The 24,591-nt window shown below is 37.0% G+C and overlaps 1 protein-coding gene across 3 annotated transcripts in view; it reads left to right on the top strand.

Annotated features, from left to right (window-relative positions):
* The window catches only part of LOC116173316 (sodium-dependent nutrient amino acid transporter 1), a gene marked incomplete in the record, with an annotated part of 82,715 nt that overhangs the window by 37,305 nt on the left and 20,819 nt on the right, over positions 1 to 24,591 (top strand). For all 3 annotated transcript variants that reach the window (XM_031490693.1, XM_031490694.1, XM_031490695.1), the window contains 3 exon segments: positions 2,042 to 2,461; positions 18,924 to 19,167; positions 22,684 to 22,826. In XM_031490693.1, the coding sequence (XP_031346553.1) occupies positions 2,042 to 2,461; positions 18,924 to 19,167; positions 22,684 to 22,826 (807 nt within the window).

Raw genomic sequence — 24,591 nt, forward strand, 5'->3', positions numbered from 1 at the left:
GGCCGCCATTTTGAAATTAGCCAAAAATCAGCTTGGCAACATCCGAATTCGGGTTCAGCAGACATTTTTACCCTTATAAATGGACGTTTCCAAAGTGGCTCATAAATGCCGTTAGACTTGCGATTTATTAACTATGGCCACCCAACTATTACATGACCTTTCGGAAAGTACTGATCAATTCATGGAAACATACAGTACCTCGCAAAAAAGAGGGAAAATTTTCATTAGTTCGCTTTCCGGGTCCATTAACCACATTGTGCTTTTGTAGAAAAGAAAGCTCAGAGAGGCTGGATAGTGTCGGGCGCAACCAGAGTGGAGAGCCGAGAACGGTCGCGACAGGATGTACCATGTCATTTATACGTGCACAAGACAACACAAATACAGAGGGTGGAGAACTAGCGCTACTAAAATGTTCTCTCGAGTATCCCAGTCCCCTTCAAAACATCGGTTCCAAGGCTGAAGAGTGGCCTTCAGACTCGCGCCTTGATCGATCCATGTGTAAGGCCCGCGAACGGAATAACAAGCTAAAAAACCAAATCGGATAATCCAAGCACGGCCACGGTCATCCCAGCACAGATTTCCCGGCGACCATTTACTTTCCGGCTTGGGTTACCCCGGCGATCTAAACCCGGTTATGGGTCTTGGGCAATCCCGGCTTCGGTCGTCCCGGCAATTTGAACTTTGCGTTCGGGAGGATGGAAAACGTTTAAGACGCGGTAAACATATGAAGTAAATTCATATTTATTCTATTGAAACAATTCACCGGAATTAAGTTCTCTTATTTGGTACTGTATAGAGTGTGAGTATCAAATTGAAATTATGCCATTTATAGTTTTCTGGTATATACCTGTAAACGGTAAAACGCAATTTTAAAACAAATCCGTCCTTTGCAACGCTGGCAATTGTGTAAACTTATTTGAGCTTCTTTGGATATTTCAACCATAACAACCTCTATCGGTACCTAATTTGACAACCGCTTCTAAAGTATATTATTGTTTATGTCAAAAAAATAAAAATAAAAATGGGGTTGGAGAGACGACCGACGCGACGTTAGGAAAGTGTGCATTGCCGGGAAAGTAATAGTCGCCGGAATAGGTCGTCGCCGGGTATAAATCGCCGAGATAGTAATAGTCGCCGGGAAAACGGTGCCGGGGGTGTAAGTCGCCGGGTTGGGATGCACCGATCCAAGCAATACCTCTGTCTCAAACTTTCCTTCACCTATCTCCTTCACAACCATTTAAAATGGACCCGAATCGAAAATCATACAACAAATCAAATAAAATTTAACACCACACCGTTACCGTCAATATTTCGGAAGTGGAATTGTACACTATAAAGCGTAGGAAATATACAATATTGCGATTGGGGTAGGTACTCCAACTTGAAGGACTCTTATTATTTTGGCGAAATCAAAATCATACTTTCCCAGCGGCATATTTAATGAAGGTGCGGCAATATACTCCACCCGGTACACCATAAAATTGATTGTTACAGAAACAATTTGTATTACGTCGTCACGACGCCTTTGTTTCTCTGTGAAATCGTAAATGAATTCTAATTTCGTGTTACTTTAACGCTTGTACATTTTGTAAACTGCATTTTGTCCTACTCATAAATTCTTCGGCGCCATTGTCTTGAGTTAGAGAATCTGAAGTACACGAATATAACAATGACATATTTGTATTGTATTTTAATTTCGTATATGACACAATCTCTGGTTTATAACCAGGTATTAATAGTAAGTGGAAAGGCGGTGAGAAATTAATACTATTGTCTTATGACGAACGGAAATTATGCCATTAAACCCCTGTTTTACAATAAACAAACGAAATCGCGCCCGTTTGCTTATCAATTGTGGCCCGTTCCCGCTTTGCGAAATAATCGCGATAAATCTCACCTGCATCGGTGCTAATGCAATATGCATTTATTATAATAACCGAGGTATTTTTAACGGAACTTCCAATTACTAATAACTGGTCTGTACCTACTTCTTCTTTTCGACTCGTTCGCAATTAATCATACCATTTTCTTTTCGTTTCAGGTCGGTCAACGGATCGCCTTATTTCCGGAAATGCACCGTCCAAAATTACGCTCGAAAGTTCCGTCGATGAGGGCAATAAATACCTATAACAGCATTTCGACTGATAATTTAAGTGGATATGACAATTTAACGTATACCCCGGACGAAATGTCGTTAGAGTACAAATTGCCGTTGACGCCCGCCAGTGTTTCCCATATGTACGATTATCCTGGCACGTTAAGTGGAAGTTCTACTGCTGGCGCCAGTACGTATACGGAAAACACGTTAGAAAATAGGAAACGAACTATTGCACTTAGTAATGAGGCGTACGACTATCCTTCGCTGCACTCGTCGACTTCCTTGACGGGGGAAAATCATGGAGAAATGGAATCGAAAACGGAAGGTTCCAGATCGAAATTGATTTCTTCAAACACATCCGGGGTAAGTTTTTTATGAATTTTTTGCAATTATTGATGTAGTTTATATTGAATGTCTGTTTTTACAAACAAACCAAAATCTTAAAATTTATGTTTAACTCAGAAGACTTTCGTTACTTAGTGTTTAAATGGAGAAATTTGCCCTTCTTCTAACTGAGTTCATACACGAATATTTTATACAGTGGAAAATTCTTTTTAAAAGTTTCAAACCGGTTAAAAAAATGAATAGACCCGAGTCTTTAAGATTGTTTCTTACTGTTTAACTGAAACGATCTGTATTCAATACAAATAGAAAATTATACTTTACTTTTGTTGAATCTCGGAAGGAGATTCAGAAGATTTTGGGTATATGCGAGAATAGGCCGTCACTCGTACCAATATTTTAAATTGTTCCTCACACCCTCGGAGAGTAATTGAACAACATGGCTTTCATTGAAAGACGAATTTATTTACAATATTTACAAGTTTATATACATTTCTTATTATGACGTGAGTTTGTCCTAGTTCTGATTAAAGTGTTGCGATGATCCTACGAGTCCCACGAGCCACCACTGCAATCGTGGCTTACCCTATACTACAAAGCCATGTAACTTTCAAGTCGAAACTGCACTGTTGAAATTGAAAATTGAATGAAATGTAGAATTTTGTGCGTAACAAAAGACAAGAACAAATAAAATATTACGCACGCAACAAGGCGTTACCAAAGAAACCTTCTTCGGGACAAATATCCCAGCGTAGCTCACAAAACATCTCAAATTGTACGATAAAAATCAAATAGTTGAATCAAGTGCAGTCAAATAAATTCATAAAAACAAAACACAAGAAACATCATAAGTGCAAGTGGCAAACATGATAGTCACTTTAGTAAAAAAATACATGTACGATAAATTGAGATAAAACAACTCGGAAAATGATAAATTGCATGTACATAAAAAACATCAAAATGTCGTGGCTCTACTCCAGCCTCGGATACCATAATTTAAGATGAAAAGTACATGTGAGAATACCAATAGTAAGTATTCATGTTAGTCTATTATTCTACGAGCCAAACAAAATTAAGTAATAGAAGAAAGAGGTAGAGGGGAAGACGCAAGACCTGCGGCCTGTCCGAGATTTAAGAAGCAACATAATAGAGCGAGTAATCAAACTGTATGAGGTACTTTCTTCACGAAAGATAGATAACTCACGCAGAAAGACATCAAATTAGAGGGCCCACCTTTCCCGCATATGCTAAGACGCAAGAGCTGCGGTCTTCACGAGAACGAAAGTCACAAGATACAGCGAAAGATCGGACTGTATTAGGTACTTCTTCCACGGAATAGTTAAATCGAATCGTACAGAGCAACATGAGACTGATAATAAACTTCCTTGTGAATACATAAACAAATACTTAATAAAAGAATCACATGCACAGTATAACAAGCATACAAACATGATTTAGTAACGAGACATAAACAAAACATTGAGGTATGCTACGTTGCAAATATCAACATTTTATGCGTACTGTAAATAATAACAAATTAGGACTTGAAATTCAATGGTTAATATGTAGTTAGTACAAAAAAGAATACAATGATTACTACCTGTAAATACACTTTTCATACAAAACAAACAAAATAAATATTGAAAGAACCCGGGAATGCTATCGCTGCATCGGATTCGACTACCCTTAACCGACGCTAACTTTCTCCCCAAGCTTCGTAGATCCCCAGCATCTTTGCAGAACGGTCAATTTCGGAAAATTTCATGGTTGTTGTATAAGTACACACAGCGTTTCGTATTTTTTTTCCATACTGGCATTCTTTCAATTGTAAAAGGGGTTGCCTAACCGTAGGGGTATGTTACCACAGTGTTTATTTTCTTACCGATTTCATTTCACTTGCGGTTACCTGCACAACGCCCTCCGAAAACCTCTCTTAATCCCGACTTTTTTTAATTTTACCACCACGCGTTCAAAATGATTGCTAATCGGTTTCAGCAGTTATATTTATTCGTTCAATTAATAGACTTCATGTTCTTTTACCAATGCCACGTTTAGAACCGCATTTAATCAGAACCCACAGCATTTTTTTCCAATTTCTGCCAGAATCCTCAATTTAGCGGTTCCCATGCGGCGATACGAAACGGACCCAATCAACAGAATCGGACAGGATTAAGAGAATTACGGTACACGGTAGCGATTGCCCGAACGGGAACGCAAGCAACAAATCATAAATTAATTAGCGGTAGCTACGGGAAATCAAATGCAGGACAGCACAACGGTTATTTTCCTTAGGTTGAATTGATTCTAGTTTATCCAACGCTTTTTTGTCAGCACCTATCGATGCCTAACTGGCGATGCTTATTTGATTAATAGGTATATTCGATGACCTCAAAGTCACGTTGCTTTTTCGGGAGACTCTTGTAACGATCGTTTGCTTTGCAGTTTTAATTTTTCGAATTCATATTTCACTTAAGCATTGGACGATTTACAAATGTACCGCTTCATACGAACGGTGGGCGCGATTTAGGTATAGCGATAGAACGAGTAGGCTGTTACCTCGATAACCATGGACAGTCCAGTTTCTTTGGTTTCGTCTAGAGTAGCTGAGGTAAAGAAAATGTAGGAATATTATTGGCTAAGAGGGTTCGCCGCACGAGGTTGTTTTGTTGGGTCCGTCAGGTATGCAAGCCGAGGTTACGTAAATATTGACGACGGGGAAAAAAAGAGTGGAGTTCCAGCTTAACTTCGGTCGCAATAGCGTGCGAGTGAGCTTTTCAATTTTCACGGTCGCCTAATTTCAATCGCGCGGTTGTGAGAGAGGGGTAGCACCGCGAAGTTTATATTGCAAGATTAGCGTCGCTTAATCGCTTACGTTACTCGTTTCCAAGTGCCTATGTGCAAGAGACTGATAGACGCAAGTAAAAAGAATTCGAAGGTGAAAAATCTTCCATGCAAAGTTTGGTATTGGTATAATTGGAGTGGGGTCATATTTTACACCCGTGTATAAACTTCGATATTTATTCTGCTTGCTATAAGTTCGACGAAAATGGCATGCTGCTTTTTAACAGACACACTCATTATTGATGGTTGAATGACGACATCTTGTATTTTTCCTCGATTGTTGTTGGATGAATACGCATATGCAAGCTGTTTCTAACTTCGACGGCACCGCACTCAACAAGTCACACATATACAGGGACAGGCGAAATAGTTATATACAGGGCGTGCTAAGGATAATTTCTTTGAAGGAATTTTAAAGTTGGTCTAAATTTTGGGTTAGGAACAAGATATCGAGATGCGGTTTTCGCGAGCTTGTTTAAGCATCATTTAGCTACTTTTTCATGAACAAAAAATCATACCGATGCATTTAATTTTTGTGAGAAAATTAGTCAAATGCCGAAATGTTAAAAAACGCCCTCAAGTGGCGACATGTAAAACTAACAAAACTTCAAATATAAATCAAATATAAATAGCCCAAGTTTGTTAAAATCGGCTCAGCTGTTTCGAAGATACGGGGTGTTTTTTTTTATTTTTAGAGATACAGCAAAAATGTCAAACAAAAAAGGTGCAGATTATCCTCGACTTTAAAGACCAGGGATTTTTTGTTAGGTTAATATAGCGAAATTCACAGAAACGTCACTTTTTTTAGATTCAAGATTGCATGCCCCCTAGCGGCCATTTCAGAAATTTGAAAATATTTCCCAGGTTTTTCTCTAGGCCGCTTTAGTAACAGGCGCAGTCTTCTATGATGAATACGTTACCACTAAATTGGTCAAATAGTCTAGGAGCGGCGAAACCTACACGTTGGCAAAGAATCACATTGTAACTCATTAATCCTCCACGCACTACGTTGATTAATAAAAAGCAATATTGGCATATGTTTCTAATTCAAACTCTCTCTCTATCTTTATTTGGATAGATCTCGAAATATGATAATGAGTTAGTATGAGTGTACTAATGGGTTTATGCAATTCGCACTCGAGCTCGGTAATGATTTAATATTGAAATCATAGTACATAACGGATGGATATAATGCATTCAATAATCTCTTCGCTTACCGTTAGCACTGTATCTAGTAAAATGTAAAGAGCATCCCGATGAGATTCTGCTATTGCATTGCAGTAGAGACCATTAATTAACAAAACGACCGCGATGGCGCATTTTTAATTCGTCAAGCAATAACACTAAAAAGGTTAAAGTGTCTTGCGCCAATTCAGGCAGAGTGTCGCCAATTTTATGTACAATTAACCACAATTATATAGCCGTTTAAGTGATTGCATCTCAGTCAGTACACCATGTCGTCATTTTTACTATTTAAAGGATGTTAAATTTTGCAGAAAATGCGCTAATGGCGTTTTATGGCGGTATAGAAAATTTGAAATTAATAAACTGTTTGGCATAGTAACCTCGTTAATGAGTTAGGCATTAAGCATTAACCTTTAATATTCAATTATGTTAAGTGGTATAAATAACAATTTATTGCTAGCAATAACTTTCAGTATTTTTAAGCCGTTCGTTAACATAATGGAAAAATAGACTAAATATTTGCATTTAATATTAAATTACCACCTCTATCGAACGTTGCCAGAGTAACATTACCAAATACAGGTACAGCTCTTGGTCTTACTAGAGGGCAGGTTTTTTTTCGAAATTTTGTTGTTTAAATTTGTGAGCTAACATGTATTTGAGGGTAAATACTTGACGACCACAGGAAGTCGCGAGATAAGGCGAAATTAATGGGGAATACGTGACGATTCCGCTGAATCATCAAAACTTAAATCAAAACCGAAATGGATTAGGTCTATTAGCTGGTAAAATTACCGGGGGACGGGGGGTTGGATTGTGACATAATTTACGTGAACAGTATCACCAAAGGATTGCGCCTTAAAGTGCTCACAATCAGTTTTTGTGACTGTCTCTTTCGAAATTTAAATTGCGAAAGTAGAAACCAGAAGTTGTAAATTTTGGATTTCCAGGGATTTTATTGGTTGAGACAAATATCAGTTCTATTGATGGGACATATTCACATGTTTAATTGGCGTACTTAAATAAATGAAGGCAGTGGTAATTAGGTCGCTGGTGGTGACCCTTGAGAGATCGAGTGAAACCACGATGCACTCGCGTCGAGCGGTTAAAAAAGTCCATCGCCCGTAAATGTGCGGGATGGTTACATAGTTGGTGAAAAAATTCAGTCTAAGTCGCGGGAAAATTAAGCAGAAAGGGACAGATTCAGTTAAAGCGGCGAGACCCTAAAACTAGGAGAGTGGACTAAAAATAAACTGCATAACAATCACCCGCACGACTGCCGCTATTTGTCCGCAGATAACTTTTTAATGTCATTTTTGCTTATCGGCGGATTGCGTAATTTTGTGTTATCGCGTGGATATTACAAAATCAGCCCCGCATTCATTTTCGAGGTCTAGGATTGTTCATCGTTTTTCTCGTCAACCATTCGGAAGTAACAAAGTAGACTAGCCAGTACTGCTAGTTGGACGAACCCAGATAATCTCCGCTAATTTATTTTAAAAATAAGGTAACCGTTTTTGTTTGTATTCAAAGTAAAATAGTAATAATAATAATAATAATAATAATGTTTATTCCCACAAAAACAACTAATAGGAAAACAAAAATAAAATAAATAAAGAAAATAAGAATAATGTGGGAAAGGACTGCATTCAGTGTAGCAATACCCTGATCTTCCATGCAGCCCTGTCAAGCATAATATAATAGCAACACATATATATATCAGTAACACCAATGAACGAACACTCACCACGCATTAAGAAAGAAAGAAAAAAAATATATATATGTAAATAAGAAGAAATGCTACAAAACCTATAACGGCAATGTATTTGATATTAGCAACTGGCACATTTTAGATTTGAATGATGATGGACTGAGCATTTTGAGAGACCGCGGAATAGCATTATAAATTTTTACAAGCAACCCCTTTAAAGAATGGGTCATTGCATTTCAAACGATCTGGAAAACTGAATAATACAATTTGCGCTTTTGTGCACCACATCTCGAGCGATTTGAAATTTTGCTATGACTGCCTTTAAATAAGTAAAATCCTCCAGGTGAGTTCACTTTAGTACTGGATTTTGAAGTATTATTAATACGGAGAGATTTAAGTGAAGGCAGATTCTGAATGTTCAGTAGGTATACCTAAATATTTATCAAATTGAATTGTTGTGTTATCTGCAATCAAGCGATTTTGTAACGTCCCGTTGTTTCCTTGAATGTGCCCTTAGTTTGAGTTACTGACTGAACGCGCTTTTAGTGTGTTAGGAGTGGAGTTCGTACAACTGGGAAATATCATTTTTGCTTTTGTCATTGAAATGACAGGTACTTTGCGAAGGATGTGGAAACCTTATGTTGAAAATCCAGAGGATTCAAGCTAAAATTATATGTATATCTAGACGTATTTACGTGAATGGATTGATATCATTTCGAAGTAAACTTATTTTCATAGGATTCTTTGTTTGGTTAACACGTTTCTTTTAGGTGATGCTATATGTTTTAATTCAATTAGCTATATTTCTTCTATCTATATCGCAATCCGAAACCCAATTGTTAATGGGTACTTCAGTTTGAATTAATTGGATTTTATTCTGATATTGATATTGTAGTTTTTGGATGTATCTTGTGTACGTTATGAGCATTTGGGTTCTAAATGAACTGATAACACTCACTTGCTGCCTGTTGGTTAGCTGGAACTGATCTAACACATTGTTTCTAAGATCGAAGAATTGCTACGCAAATGTTATCTGAAATACCAGGAGGAATTACGCTATTATCAACCAAAAGCACCTTGACACCAGGGAAGCCGACTCTGTAATAAGGCCGAAACGTCAGGCAAGTTGATCTACATTTTGGCGAGCCACTGTGATTACTGTACTTCATATTATCACGAATACGAACTTCGACCTAGGGGAATCCTGAATCAATACAATTTCTATCGGATCGACGCAATGTCAGGAGAAGGATATTTAGAGGCATCGTAAATCATCTGGTTACTGTTGCCATAATAATTTCAATTTGCGGTTAAATAGCTCATTTTGTTTCCATTCAATTTTAAAAGAAGGAACCCTTAAGATAATATAGCTGCTTATATATATAATTTTATTTAGCCACCAACGGTACTATTTTCTGTGTGTAAATCAGTCAGGTAGAATATCATATTGTGTCCAAATTAAAAATCTTAAAGACCTCAGAATTTTACCGATAAGACCAAACATAGTGCACACAGCACAAGGTTAAAAAATTTCGACCATTCGTGGATGAACATGGTTACCAAGAACTAAGATATCGCCCTGCAGTCATAGGATGACGGCACATTGCGACTACTATACAGGGTGTTACATGTACACATCAAATTTCGAGGAATTTGTTTTTTGTTGTCCGGTCAAGAATTGCAGTGGATTTTTTTTTCAAATTTTCAAAAATTAATTTCAGACTCGTGATTTTCATATTCGAAAACCACCATATACCAAATTGGTGGCTCTCAAACGAAACACCTTGGACCCTCGGTTTATTTGGAAAACGTGCTTGTTCTGATCTCTTAGCACAGGGCCTATCCATCGTTTTATATGGGTAACGTTCAACAAATTAGAGACAAGCTGAACTTTGGTAAGGTATTTTGTTATAAGGGTCTAAACACCTTCTGAAACCCCAGCGTCGAGCCCGTCACCCTAAAACCACCCCCTAAGTGGGATAAAATCTACCTTTTTTTAAATTTGTCTTAATAACTCTAAAACTAAGCATTTTAAGAAAAAATGTCAAGGGAGAAAAATTGTAGAGAAGAAAATTTCCTACCTATTTCCGTCAAATTTGTTAGATGTTCAGTGGCGCAAATTTCAGCAACTCATTCAACTACTTAATAGAAATACAATAGTATTTCCTAATATTACTATAAAACGTCGGAAGCTGTTCACTTAGATTGCCTACAACATGATGAATTCAATACTGCCTGCAAAGGGGTCTTCGAAGTGACCCCCCATAACTCTAAGCAACCACCCCCACCCCAATCGTGGGCGTCTCGACTTTTCCGGCACCTCATTCTCCGTTTAGTTCCTACTTGCAATTAGTGTTGCTGTGAAGAGTCAATATTTTCCAAACTTCCCTTCTTTTTTATCGCATTTTTCCAAATTTATTTGTAAAAAGGTAGCTTTTAATCTCACTTCGGCTGGCTGGCAGCAAATGCGGGCCCGTAGAAGAACGCTTGTGGAAAGAGGAAGAGTATACAATTGTACATGTACCTACCGGGGCAATGTAATAAACAACTTTAGGGACGGGGCTTCAAAATCTGGGGTCAGCGACATCTGGGCGCCATCCTCGAGTGTTGTACTAACGTGGTGATTTTTCAGTATTTTTCTATCTTCTTCTATAGTTTGGGTCCGATTGTTTTCAAATTGGTGTGGTCGGAGAGATCTTGTAAACGCGCCCAACTCCTGCGTGACGACCTATTGTTTTTTTTCGGAAAGGCGAAATAAACCACATTTTGCAAGGCGCGCATCGTTGAGGGGTGATCGGTTTCGGCCGCCCAAAAGCAAAGTTTTTCTTAAAAAAAACTAAAAGAACTGTTCACTTTAGAAAAATTTTGCAAGTGCATTTTTTTGTTCGCTTTTTTATGCTCTTTACATTGATGCATAGTAAAGATATGGTTTCCATTTGAAAATTTCAAGTTTTTTACCAAAAACCGATTGTCAACTTTCAACGATTATTCGAATTATTTTCGAATCACAGTTGAAAATCAGACCAACAACATTTAATAGCGTGGATTTTTACCTGTCCATTCGTAAAAAAAAACATTTTGCTAAGTTGTCAGACAACAGTGATATGGCTAATTTACTGAACCTCTGAAACTGCAAAAATGTCAAACAACTTCGAAACCATGTCAGTTAGACAGGAGGAATTCAAAAATGGCATCAGAAAAGATTTGCAATAAGAAAGTTCCGGTATCGTTCTGGTACAACCGGAAAAACCGTCATCTTGAAAATATGTTTAAATGATTCCTTTTGATCGGTTATTCAAAAAAGGTAATGGGTCCCGAATTAAAATTCCAAACCGTTCCCGAGATATTACTAATGTTCCACTTAAAAAACCACCCTGTAGAAACATGATAGGAAAAAGTAACTTTTAAAAACGATAAGTTGCCCCCCCCTCCTTTTTTGAAAATTTGTAATGACTTAACCGTGATGGTGCTAGCTTTATTTCAAGTGGCGCAATTGAGCGCATATCTAGATGTATCATATACTTGGCCCCTCCCAAATGTGTTTTCGGATTGCTAAAAATCGATAATGGCGCAAGAGTTATTATCGGTGGCGCGTGTGAGCGCATTACTTATAATAAAACGACATCCAATCTGTAAGGGGTGCAGGTTAACGCTCCTAACTACAAGTAGGTACGAACTAAACGGACTACGGAGAATGAGGTGCGGGAAAAGCCGGCACATCCACGATTGCAGTAGAGGTGGCGGGAGATTTGGGGGGGGGGCACTTCGAAGACCCCCTTACAGGAGGCAGTATTCAATTCATCATGTTTTAGGCAACCTTAGTGAATAGTTTCCGGCGTTTAATAGTAATATTAGAAAATGAAATACCATAGTACTTCGATTAAGTAGTTGCTGAAATTTGCGCCACGGAACATCTAAAAAATTTGATGTATCTGTATCTGGTGGAAAACTTTCTCTCTTGACATTTTTTCCTAAAATGCTTAGTTTTAGAGTTATTGGGCAAAATTGAAAAAAAGGTAGATTTTACGCCACTTAGGGGGTGCTTTTGGAGCAGCGCTGGGGTTTCAGACGGTATTTAATACTTTAAAACAAAGTGTCATATTTGTGCTATCTACCACACATTTTTTTTTACATACTTAAGCTGGCCATACACGTTGCGATGGACCGGAGAGGTATACCTGTACAGGCCGAGAGCTCACAGTGACTTCTGATGATGACCTGAAAGTTGCTGTTTGTGACTATTTTGAAGAGCTATACCAAACGAAATTTTTGAAGGAGTCTGTTGATTGCGGATACAGTGGAATAAGCGCATAAAGGTACCGGGTGACCCAATAAGACTGTTCCTCGGCCATATCTCGAGAACCGTTCGTGATATTATTAGGTAAATCGGTCATGAAGAATCGCTGGACAATATTTTCAAGTTCTAAAAATGACCACCAGAGGGCGTAACTGCCATCTTAAATTTTAAAATTTCATTATCTTTAAATTTCGCATAATAAACTAAAAAACTTTTTTTCACATTTTTAAAGAGAACCAGTTTATCATTTTCGTAAAAACAAAAACTTAGTTCTTTCAAATATAAAGATGGTGTGGGACGTTCAGTTGTTTTTGCAATAACCTGCTTTAACTTCTTAACCGTTTGACCGCTTTTAACAAATTTGGTATGGTTGAAAAGAGCATTCCTTGGACAATGAGAATCGACAAATACCGGAAATACTCTAATAAGATACAATTTAAGCATTTTTATTAATTAATTATAATTAATCTCATTTTCCCAATATTTGAGGTTAGGAACGAGATTTTGAAAAACGGTTTTCACTGGCATCTTTGGATGTTATTTGGTTACTTTTTCATAAAGAAAAAGTCATATCATTCCATTTCATTTTTTTTAGGATTTTGGGTCATGGTGCCAAAACTAGCCCCCTGGCGCAGAAGGATTCAACTAAATTAACTATATTTTGTTTTGTTTTTGTTTTTACGAAAATGATAGATAAACTGGTTCTCTTTAAAAATGTGAAAAAAGAATGTTTAGTTTATTATGCGAAATTTAAAGAAAATGCAATTTTAAAATTTAAGAAGGCAGTTACGCTCTCTGGTGGTCATTTTTAGAAATTGAAAATATTTTCTAGCGATTCTTCATAACCGATTTACCCAATAATTTTTTTTTACCCCTGTCATACGACGTACGGTTCCCGAGATATGGCCGAGGAACGGTCTTAATGGGTCACCCGGTACATAGAAACATTAACTTTGTTTTGCTATCAATTTCTTTTCTTTCAAATCTAGGTAAGTTACATAAAAATGTCCCTTCGTAATAATTAAAATTGATTAAACAATTATTAATAGTTTGTTTTGTAAATAATGAACTATTCATAAGCTTTCTCTGTAGCCGTATTTAGGCCCGATGCATACATTCGATTTTTTGACTTGTGGCACCGCAACGACAGCCGCAGAATCTGATTCAGACGATGCCGTTAAATATCGAAGTCCGTATTTGTTGATTTCTAGTATGGACATGTATCGCAAGAAACGTGTGGTTGCGGCGTACTTAATTTATAAATTAATTTTTTTTTTTAAGAAAAACAAGGTGATATTGGGTGGACCCGTTCACAAAATACATATTTCTTCACTCCATTTCTTTTCTTCACACGATCATATGGTAACTCAACAGGGACATTCCAGATTAATGGATATTTTTTAATTTCATCGATAAAAAAGTCAATATCGATTTCATCCACCATTGTAGGTGAAATGCCGTGTGTATGCAACAATAACTAACAATGTATGTACTACAAAGTCGTAGATGCGGGCGACAAGTGACGTATGCTGGCCGTACTGCTCCGCAACTCCTATCCCGGTACCGCGCGTCAAAAAATCGGATGTGTGTACTGGGCCTTACTCGGGCCCTTTTGTGGTACACGATTGACTTTATATTTTACGTTTACGTCCATTTATTAACGGAATACCATCATCAATATTTATAACCGAGATTGTGCCAATTAGCAGTTGCAATGAAGGCAGGAACAGACCCTTGCGGAGCCCGGGCCACTTTCTGTATCTACCCGCCAATCTACCATTTACGGTTACTAAACCTTAAATTGTGCTTTAGGAATAGGTAATTAAACTGAAAACATCCTTGAACCAAATAAGAGCGTGTTTGTCAAATAAGCGCACATTAAAGCCGGAAAAAAGTTTTAATAGCCCAATTAATTGTATACGAACTTAAATTAGAAGTAATTTGAAAGTAATATTTATATACCTACACTAACGTTGCATTTGAAACGAATTTGTGGTTACTTATTTTTTACAGTCTAGTGCGTATGGGGCAGGGGAGTTTCTTATACAATATGCTCCGAGTCAGTTCGCTTTTACGCTTTATTATGAAAACAATACATTAATAACATAACCGTTAACGACGCGACTACCTTGCTTCTTGCTTTTTTTTTGACGCGCTTCAAAAAAAAACGATGTAACTGGCCCAGTAAACCAGAAGTGACACAGTGATGATTTTGGTCTATGACGAGAAAAGTAACGCGTACAAATTGACCTGTGATTATGAATGTTATTCGTACTCCCCGCAATTTTATGTACGTCGAAGTGCGGGCGGAAACACTTTTGGTTTCAAAATCAAATGTTTTTTGAAATCGCTCGATTGCTTTAGTGTGAAAATTGTGACCGATCTTAAGGTGAGTACAAAACGCGCGCAAAGGACACAGTCACTACATATCTAGTACGGGTAAAGCACCAATATGTACTTACACCGTAAATTTCCGTTATTTAATTCATTAGCATAATTAGCAAGTGCAGGTAATTTTATGACCCAAATACGTTTTGAAGTCAACTGCATTTATCATGTCAAAATCAAAATTTGGAAAGGCGTAGAGGGTGAGAGAAAGTGTGGCATCTTCATATCTTAGATATCAGGAAGGTAATAAAAGTAAGTAGTTTTCCATTAGACTAAAAAATTAGCATTGAGCGCTAATTGTAACGACCCAAAATATAATGGTGCACTTTGGTGTCATTCCATCCGAGTGCTTTTATGATGTTCCGGTGGTTTCCCGATAATGTAATTTGGAAAGTTCCTCATTTGATTTCTTTTGAATATTTCAAACATCAAATCTATTTAATCTTTTGTTATTGGTAAAGCGGCTTCTATTTTTGGAAAATGTGTCATTAGTATTTACGAACTAGAATCTATTTGAGATAAAGCATCTATCTAGAGCTTATAAGGATTTTTGTTAACGTTATTAATAATTTATGTTATTGATAACTGCCTTAAATGGGTACAGTTCATGTAAATATGCATTGCTGTACAGTGTTCTCACGTGTACAAAAGGTCAGTTCTTCAAAACTCCATCAAATACTTACTGAGCAATATTGACACATCAACTTTCAGCTTTTGTCCCTTTTGACCACAAATTTGATTGACGGCCCATACATATTACTTCATTTATAAATTCTACGTAACATTCTACATATAGGGTGTCCCAGAACTGTTGATTATATCCGTTATTTATGAAGCAATGTTTTTAATAATTGGAGTGTTTATATAACAAATAAATAATTGTAATTTTTTTTCGACTTCCTTGAAATGTCTTTAACTTTTTGTTTTTAAATGCGACACCCTGTATATTTTATTGGATAAAAAGTTTCATAAGAGATCTTGTAACTAAGGTTTTTGTTTATCGAAAAGTGATACAAGAATTAAAAATATCGAAATCTCGAAGTAGGTGCTAATATTGGTAGAATGAAGTAGATTCACATGGTTAATGTCGTTAGAAGTCGGTAATGTAGAAACATCCACGCGTCGTTCGTCACTTGCTAAAATGGCGGGTCCAGATAAAAATGCTAAATCATCCACGTACTGTGTGGGTAACGCGTAATATCCAAGTAGGTCAACGTAAAAGGTAATCCAAAAGAAATAACGACGAGAAACTTTGAGCGAAGGTTAAACCTTAAAAAAACATACGTCTTAATAAAAATACTGTGCAATAATGTAACATACCTCAAATACCAAACACAAATCCGCAAAACGTCTCAATGGACTCACCAAGATATCAAAGAGAAAGAAAGGCAACTCCGAAAGAAAAATATGGTAAAGCCAATAAATCCCTGTTAAGAGGTATGGCACGAAGCCAGTAAGAGTAACGGCGTATCAAGAGACACTCGCAAGTAATCAATTCGAAGGCAGAAAAGGAAGAGAACTACAACTGCGCGCAATATTGAATTAAAGAAGGAATGGCGACGACTTCCGTCGGCGAAACTAATAACTATGGCAATAAGAAATCACGAGAATAATAATAATAAATGAGAAATCTACTACAGAAATAATTTACATCTAAACTAGTGGATTACAAAGAATATACCTAGATGGCGTAAGAATGCCAAGTAATTTAAATAAGAGCACAGAGCAAGGGCTACTTAAGCGAAATCCAAATCGGTCATATCAATTGGCGAGAAAACGTTACAATCTTTGGTTCAAATTTCAAAAAATATCTCTATAAATAAAAAAGTTGACATTGAGCTGTTTGCGCATGCGCACATCTGATTTTTAAAATATGCGATATGTTTGCCTTTACTATCTATAGTTAAAATTTCAAAGAAAATACCTCCATAATTAAGAATGTTGCATTGCGCAATATGCGACATGTTTGTTTTTACTAGACGCATCTGCGGTTAAAATTTTAAAAATATGTCGCATGCGCATATTAATCGTCAAGATTTTTCTTGGCTCAGGTGCTAGAGCTATAAGCTACCAAATTCAAAAAGAACTAAATATATTGGAAGAAGTAGTTAAGGCCTCGGACGGACGGGCAGACGAACGGACGGACAGACAGAGAAAGTGGCAACAATACCGGAAAATGCGCTAAGAATATACGCAGGACCACTATGGGCATTGTTGAGGACAATCTAGAAAGGTTATGTGAAGGAAAAATCTAATAGATCTGTAGAATTTAAAAAATATGACAAAATCAACAACGCTAAGAGTCTGAAGAATTGAAAATATTCAGCAAATTTTAAAGCTCGGAAGAAACTGACGAATCTGAAACCTTTAAATAGTTGAAGATGTTTCTGGAGCCGGGGAATCCCAAGCATGTGAAGAATCTAAAGAGATATTGAAGAACTGGAAGAAGCTTAATAATGGGAGAATTCGAAGGATTTAAAGAATTTGAAGTTTAAAATATTTGGAAATTATGAAGAATTTGAAAAATCCGATGAATTCGAACGAGCGCGAGAACTGCGAGAACCCGACAAATGTTAGGAATGTCTGAAGAAGTTGAGGAATATAAAGTATTCGAAGAAACGGAAGAATTTGAAGAATATTATGATTCTGTATTTTATTGTGAAGGTAGTCAATGTAATCTAAACTTTGTCAGAACAACTTTAATTATGATTCTTATTTTTGTTTTGCGGAAGAATGTGATGGATGCAAATGCAAGCACGTCAAGAATCTAAAGAGAAGGAAAAATTGAAACACTACGCTCCTGTATTAATATTTTCAGTCAATGACAATTTTTCTTTGTAAACCGGAAAATTCTTCTTTAGGTGAAAATCGGTACTGGCTATACACGTAATTTCTGCCAATTGTTCTACCGCTGATCGATTTAACTTGGCTGCCTCGATCCGAATTCACGTAATACGCACTAAAACCACCCTGAAACTTTGGCACCACTTTTTGTAATCCCACGATCTTCTTGGCACTCCATGACTAAATTAACTTTTTTCACTGCGCTCTCTATTCTTGCCCGGTCTAACTCAAACTTAATTTTTTCTTATCCCGCTGCCAACTTAAAGCCTTCACGACTTAGCAGAGAATTCAACCGTACTGCTTTGCGGCTACTCGCATAATGCCCTCCGAAATTCTCTATCTTAATCCCACTTTTACCAATTTTACAATCACACCTTCAAAATGGTTGCTAATGGCATCCACGGCTCATTACTGGTTTAACCAACAAACTTCATCTCCCATTACCAATCCCACGTTTAGAAAAGCAATGATCTAGAAACCACGGCATCATCCTCAACGTAAGCGATACGAAACGGATCCAACTCATGAAACGGACGCGTATAACCCCTTAATTCTGCCTTATCTCCCGCCAGACTGGCTCGACCAACTTTCTCAAGCAATTAATCGGCCAGTGCTGTATCCGGAAAGCATAGACTTAAATCCATTAGTGCAACCAAATTTTGGAGAAACCTGTCCTACAATGCAACCACCCTGTCAACCCCTAAAACCGAAAAACCCTACAGAAATTCAACTCTAAGCACTTTATTTGGGAAATCACCCTTAAGATCATTTCAACAACTAAAATCTGAGTAAAATTTCGCCTGTGTTCTTATTACTCTATACAAAAGATTTCAAAAAAATTTAATTATCGCGCGAACGGTCGGGCGGACGACCGACCGGACGTTCAGACTTTTTCTCGGACTTTTTGATGTTTTTGATACAGAACCTGCTCGCAATACTCGCACTACTATTGCCTAGTATAAGTGCAAATTCATTAACAAACCTAATCAAAAACACGCATGTTCCAATTAACCGAGTTTACCATCTCATATTTATATTTGGCGCCCACACCTACTTCGTTAATACTCCCGCAAATTTGGCCCAATACACTATATTTGAATGAACTGTGACATAAAACTAGAAGTTCGTAAAGTATCGATAGAAATAACATGGCCAATATGTACAGTGCGTGTCAAAGTTTGAACTTGGTATAAAACTAACGTATGGTTTCTTTTCAGGCTTGCTGGTCATGCTTCGTGTGCGCAGAGACCATACTTTGCACCATATCGTTGGCCGCCGGTTTGGGCAATTTATACAGGCTACCACAAACGACACTAATCAGAGGCGGTTTACCGTTTCTCGTGGCCTACATAATTTTATCGTTATTCATCGGGCTGCCGCTGCTCTTCCTCGAGCTGGGCCTAGGACAGTTGGCCCAAGAGGGATTCATCAAAATTTGGAGAGCTGTTCCGATCTTCCGCGGTAAGTAGTGAACAACGTAATGGGCACGCGTTTATTTAATGTTTGTTTTGTCTAGTTTAGATAATTACACTCGTGTTGTCATTCTGTTTGATTCAGTTAATTACTTTGCTTGTATCCGCTTAATTGAACTGCGTGTATTTATAGGCATGAAGGACGTGATTCAATTGGACAATTAACGTTGATTTAATTTTACTGTTTGCATTGTGACATAAGAATAAGAAGTAATTGAGAAATATTGCAGTTGGAAAATACCAAATACGGCTGCAATTACTAATTAACTGAATTGAGCCCGTTCTTCTTGTAAAAGTTTAAATGAGTTCTGTCGCCGTTTTATTTTAAGACAGTATACCCACATTTGCATTTGGTTTATTTTGTACATGTCGAGGAAAAGCAGTCAATGAACGGCCTTCTCAAGGAAACTGTCGCAACATTTTTCTTTGATCTTTTCTTCCTATTCAGATTTTGTTTGAGCAACTACTTGGATTTCAACAGGTATCACTGTATTTTGCTACCAAACTAATTAACCTGCCTTCATTGGCGGGTGCAAATAATTGGATTTATTGACTCAATATCAGACGTGGTCACTTCCAAACTTGAGCTGGCAAGAGGCGTAGTGTAACGGCTTAGTTATATTTATACGGATCGAAGACCTTACTTGCATAAAATAAAATTGAATCTCTACGGCACTGGCCAAAAAATTACGATTAATGTTTGTTCCACGGCTAGCTCAGTATTTGATCCTTATCTAAAAGTCATCTTTATCACAATAAATTACTGGTACATTCTCCTGTACAAAATATACACATACCAATTTTAATCCAACCAAAGGAATGGTATCACTGAAATTAAATGCATTTTTCTAATCAATCAAACAAAATAACCCAAATCTTTTGTTTGGAATATTCACGGGTCGGCTCCTTTAGGAATATCAAAATTGCAATTTATATAATTCAAAAAAATTTCATATAACGTACAGTAATTGACGTGGGTAATCTCTTCTGGTAACAATTGATTTTAGCCCTCATTGGAAAATACCGCTTCCTTTAGAAACATGGAAATAGATTACTTTGATGGTATAAGTAGTACTATAGTAGACATTTTGTACCGCCCTGGACACGTTATCTTCGTGATGAATGCAAGTTTGGTTTGGTGAAGAATAGTTCGTATGAATTCCGAATCCAAGCAAACTGGCTTCAATTTCGCAAAAGTAAGACTTGACATCGTTATTATACAAAGCAATAAAATGCCAATGTTCCGCTGTGTATTAATTTTGCCCAATTTATTAACTAGGTTTTGTTGCGGACAAAATGTACCGATTAATTGTCTTTAAATTCCCTGCCGTGTTCCGTTGTATACCAATTTTTTGTTTATTGCACAATGCGTTATCCAATTAAGTCACTCAACTTTAAGGAATTTGCTTTTAACCAGCTAGAAAAACCGAAACGGGCCTTCCCTTCTGAACGTAATGACTTCGATTGGCGTGCCCTAACAACCAATCGAAAACCCGCAGTTCGACTTTGTCCACAACTCGCTTTCCCCAATACGTTTCTTGATATCGCCAGACATACTTTAACTCATGTTCGCTATGAAGGGGTAAATTTTTCAATATTGGAACAAAATACAAATTTAAAACTAAATTTGTGAAACGGCAAAGCGGCCACCTGTTACATTGAAGTGGCGAGTCGGAGTCGAATCTTCCTTTGAACTTCTTTGATCATCTTATTTTGGATGTGGCTGGTTTCTTCTTGATATACTCTTGTGCTGAGTTGCTTTACCTCCTCCAAACTCCTTCTGTATTATTTCATTTTGAATTAATTTTTTTGTATGCTGCTTAAATCCTGGCCGTAGTTCCATATACCATAATATAAACCTACTTTTTTTTCAAAAAGTTTGTAAATATCAACCCTAAATTCCAAGAAAAATCACAACTTTGGACACCCCTTCGTAATTTTTTTTTCACGCTTCTACTGGCCGTTATAAAATTCAATCCTATTTCTGAATTTGTTTAGCTTCGTGATCCCTACTTCCAGCTGTCTGTAACGCCACTGGTAGATTGGTACCTACTGACCTAATTAATTTCAACACCTACTTCCGCAAACAAACTCCCGCCACGGTCGTTAATCTGTAATAAAAATTAAGGCGATCCTTTGCCACTTTTTTGTGAAATTTTTAATACCGCAAACAGAATCAATTTAGCTACGTTTGTTTCCGAGATACAGAAACAATAAGTTTGGCTCTTTGGGATGTTACACAAGTTTGACTCATGGACGTCCAATGGACGGCATCGCTTGGACATATGTTCGTACACATAGTACGTCCTCATTTCGTTCACTGAACGTTCGTTTTTCGTACATAATTTGTCTGTTTTGCACTAATTTGTACATCCCAGTTACGTCCAACATGTACGTACACTGTACATATATGGTCGAATAAAGGCAGGTGTGACGGCACCACGTGCTATTATGAAGAAAAAGGCAAAAAATATAGAGACATTGAAATCTTGTTTACTCTGTCAGCTGTTTGTCTTTTCAGCGGCCATTTTACTGGTAAAAAGAAAGGAACTAAAGTAGCTTAAATCAAATTTTAATCCTAATTCATTCATGTAAGATTCCTTATTTCTGATTAATTAGACATAAGAACAAATGTTATTACAAAATACAAATTATACCAACTATGCTCGTATGTACATAAGACGTCCCTACGTAAACGTCTCGTGTACGTACAAAAAGGACGTCTAGTGGACGAATGGTGCTATATGGGTATCATATCTTACTACCCATGTGCCATGTAAGATAGAAAAAATGTGAAAACTGCATAGTTAAGATACATTTTTGGACCACTGTTTCTGAGATGGGTCGTTGGTATTTTTTAAATGTAACACCTTGTATAATTAGGAAACAAAACGTCGTCTATTGTTTTACAACAATTACAATGCTATGCTAGGGTAAGAGGAAGACTTTATTCGTTCAAAGACACCTGCCGTCTTCCGCTACATAAATTGTTTAAGCCCAAATAAAGCAAATATTTACCTAAGCGTGTAAAACAATTGACCGGTATACAGGAAATGACGGGAGAATTTGGGTTGTGTAACTTTTCCGTTTGCTAATACAATTACGAAAGTTTATCTTGATCTTCTGATTGATCTTCTCAAGGTTGGTTTGATTATCTGCATTGTCCTTAAAAACGGAATCAAACTGGTGCAACGGTATAGCTCGAACGCGTTTAAATTACGAGGTTAGATTTACATAATTTTGATGTTTTGTAGTAAAGTAAATAGAATGGAAATTTGTGTTTTGTTCAAAATACCTAAAATGGTATCACTTTCCAGCAATTTTCGGTCGTCGGCTTAAGTAGACACTTAATGCATGTAGATGCGTTTCGCTTACTTTAACTTTTATAATATTTTAAATTCCATTTGTTTAAAAAGATTACTTGTTACACGAATTCCGCGCAATTAAAAGCGTAAATTTTATACTTTCAACTTTATGCATAATACTTTTTCTTTTGTGTTTCTAGGATTGGGTTACGTCAAGTTCGGAGCAATTAGTCTACTTAGCCTCTACTATTCGTTGTATATTGGATTGTTTATCAATTACTTAATATGGTTCGGCAAGGGCCCACCGCCGTTTACGGAATGTGCGACAGTTAAAATTACGGACGTAAGTATCTGATTTTTCTTCGGAAATAATATTAAACTTATGTTCAGAGAGAAATCTATATCTTATCAGCCAAGCGAGCACTGACAAGAGAAAAATTAAAATCTTGTAAAGGTATGGAATTTTTGAGGATCCCCAAAATATCAGGAATCTTGTTGACCATTCCCACCTTGCTGAATTATAAGAATGTTTTAATTAATTAATTAAACTTAAAGGTGTGAAACAGCCGTTACATTTGGCGATCCGAAAAAACTTCTTTGTTTATTACAGTGAGTTTAGTGTCAATTTAAATTTAATCCCGCTTTTTATTTGCAAAGCGGTTCTCCGATTTGAAAATGTTCTTTCGCGTATATTTTACCACAAAATAAAAAAGCCCAAAATTTACTCTAATTCGCTTATTCGCACACATAAAATTGCAGGTAAATTTTTTTACACGCCAATATTTGTACGTGGTCGCTCCCCAATTTGGTACGGGCTCACGCTCGGAACTTCATTAAGAATTCAATTTCAGCGTACCTCACGTAGTTCGTCATCGTTGGCTTTTTAAATCTTGCCAATTAGAAGTTCTGAAACGGGAGCTACTTTCTGAACTCAAGGACCTGGACTAGCGTACCTTTTTAAACCAATAATAAACCTACATTTTTGTCGCGTTCTCGGCTTTAAACGGAACGAAACTATTAGGTTCGGAAAGATCGTGGCAACCGCTCTCGCTTTCCACAATACGGTTCTTATTATCGTCAGACATACTTTTATTCATATTCGCTATGGAGCGGTCTATGTGTAAATTTTCGTATGTTTAACAAACAACAAACCAAATTTTTTTAACTGCAAAGCGTTTACCACTGTCATAAGAATTTTTTTAAAAACCGAACAGAAGTAAGTCGAAGATATTACTGCGAGTTACGAAATTACGTCAAGTCAGCGATATCGCGGGAAAAAAAGCATATTTACAGTTCATATTGCATTCTAATAAAAGTAATGCGAATAGACAATGGTATCATCTACAAAAACTGGGTGTACGCACCAAAAGGAGCACTAGAGTCGAGCTGCCTGCCCAACTACAGAATCCTACGGCTATCAACGAGTATTTTTTAAATTTTGCTGAAAATTCGACAATTGACCCGAATGTGATACGGTTCTTCAACGGTACAATGAGGTGTGAAAACACTACGTTTACTTTTAATGAAATCACTGAACATGATATTTACACTGCTCTTAAAAATAGTTCATCGAAAGCTTACGGACCCGATCATATAAACTTAACAATGTTAGTATTGATAATCCCACATTGTTTAGATGTTGTTTTAAAACTGTTTAACGACTGCCTGCGTAATGGAATCTGTCCAGAAATTTGGAAGACGGCTGATATTATCCCCTTAGTAAAAGTTACCAATCCCTCGACTTACAACGACCTTCGCCCCATATCTTTATTATCTCCATTTGCAAAAGTATTCGAAAAAATTATTGCTTCTCAAATTACGAGGTATTTTGAAAATTCCCACATTACACCCGTTTACCAATCAGCGTACAGGAAAAAATACAGTAGCAACACAGCTCTTATGAAGGTTATAAATGACATATCTCACAGTTATGATAAATCCCTGTGCACCATCTTGATATTGCTAGATCAGAGTAAGGCCTTCGACTTAGTAAATCACGAGCTGCTCATCGCCAAACTGAAGCACCTAGGTTTTGATGACAATAGTGTAAGCTGGTTCACAGCATATCTTAATTGCCGATCTCAAAGAGTCAGAATCTCTCATAGGTC

This window comes from Photinus pyralis, unplaced genomic scaffold (genome assembly GCF_008802855.1).
Source record: "Photinus pyralis isolate 1611_PpyrPB1 unplaced genomic scaffold, Ppyr1.3 Ppyr1.4_LG6, whole genome shotgun sequence".
Classification (NCBI taxonomy): Eukaryota; Metazoa; Arthropoda; class Insecta; order Coleoptera; family Lampyridae; genus Photinus; species Photinus pyralis.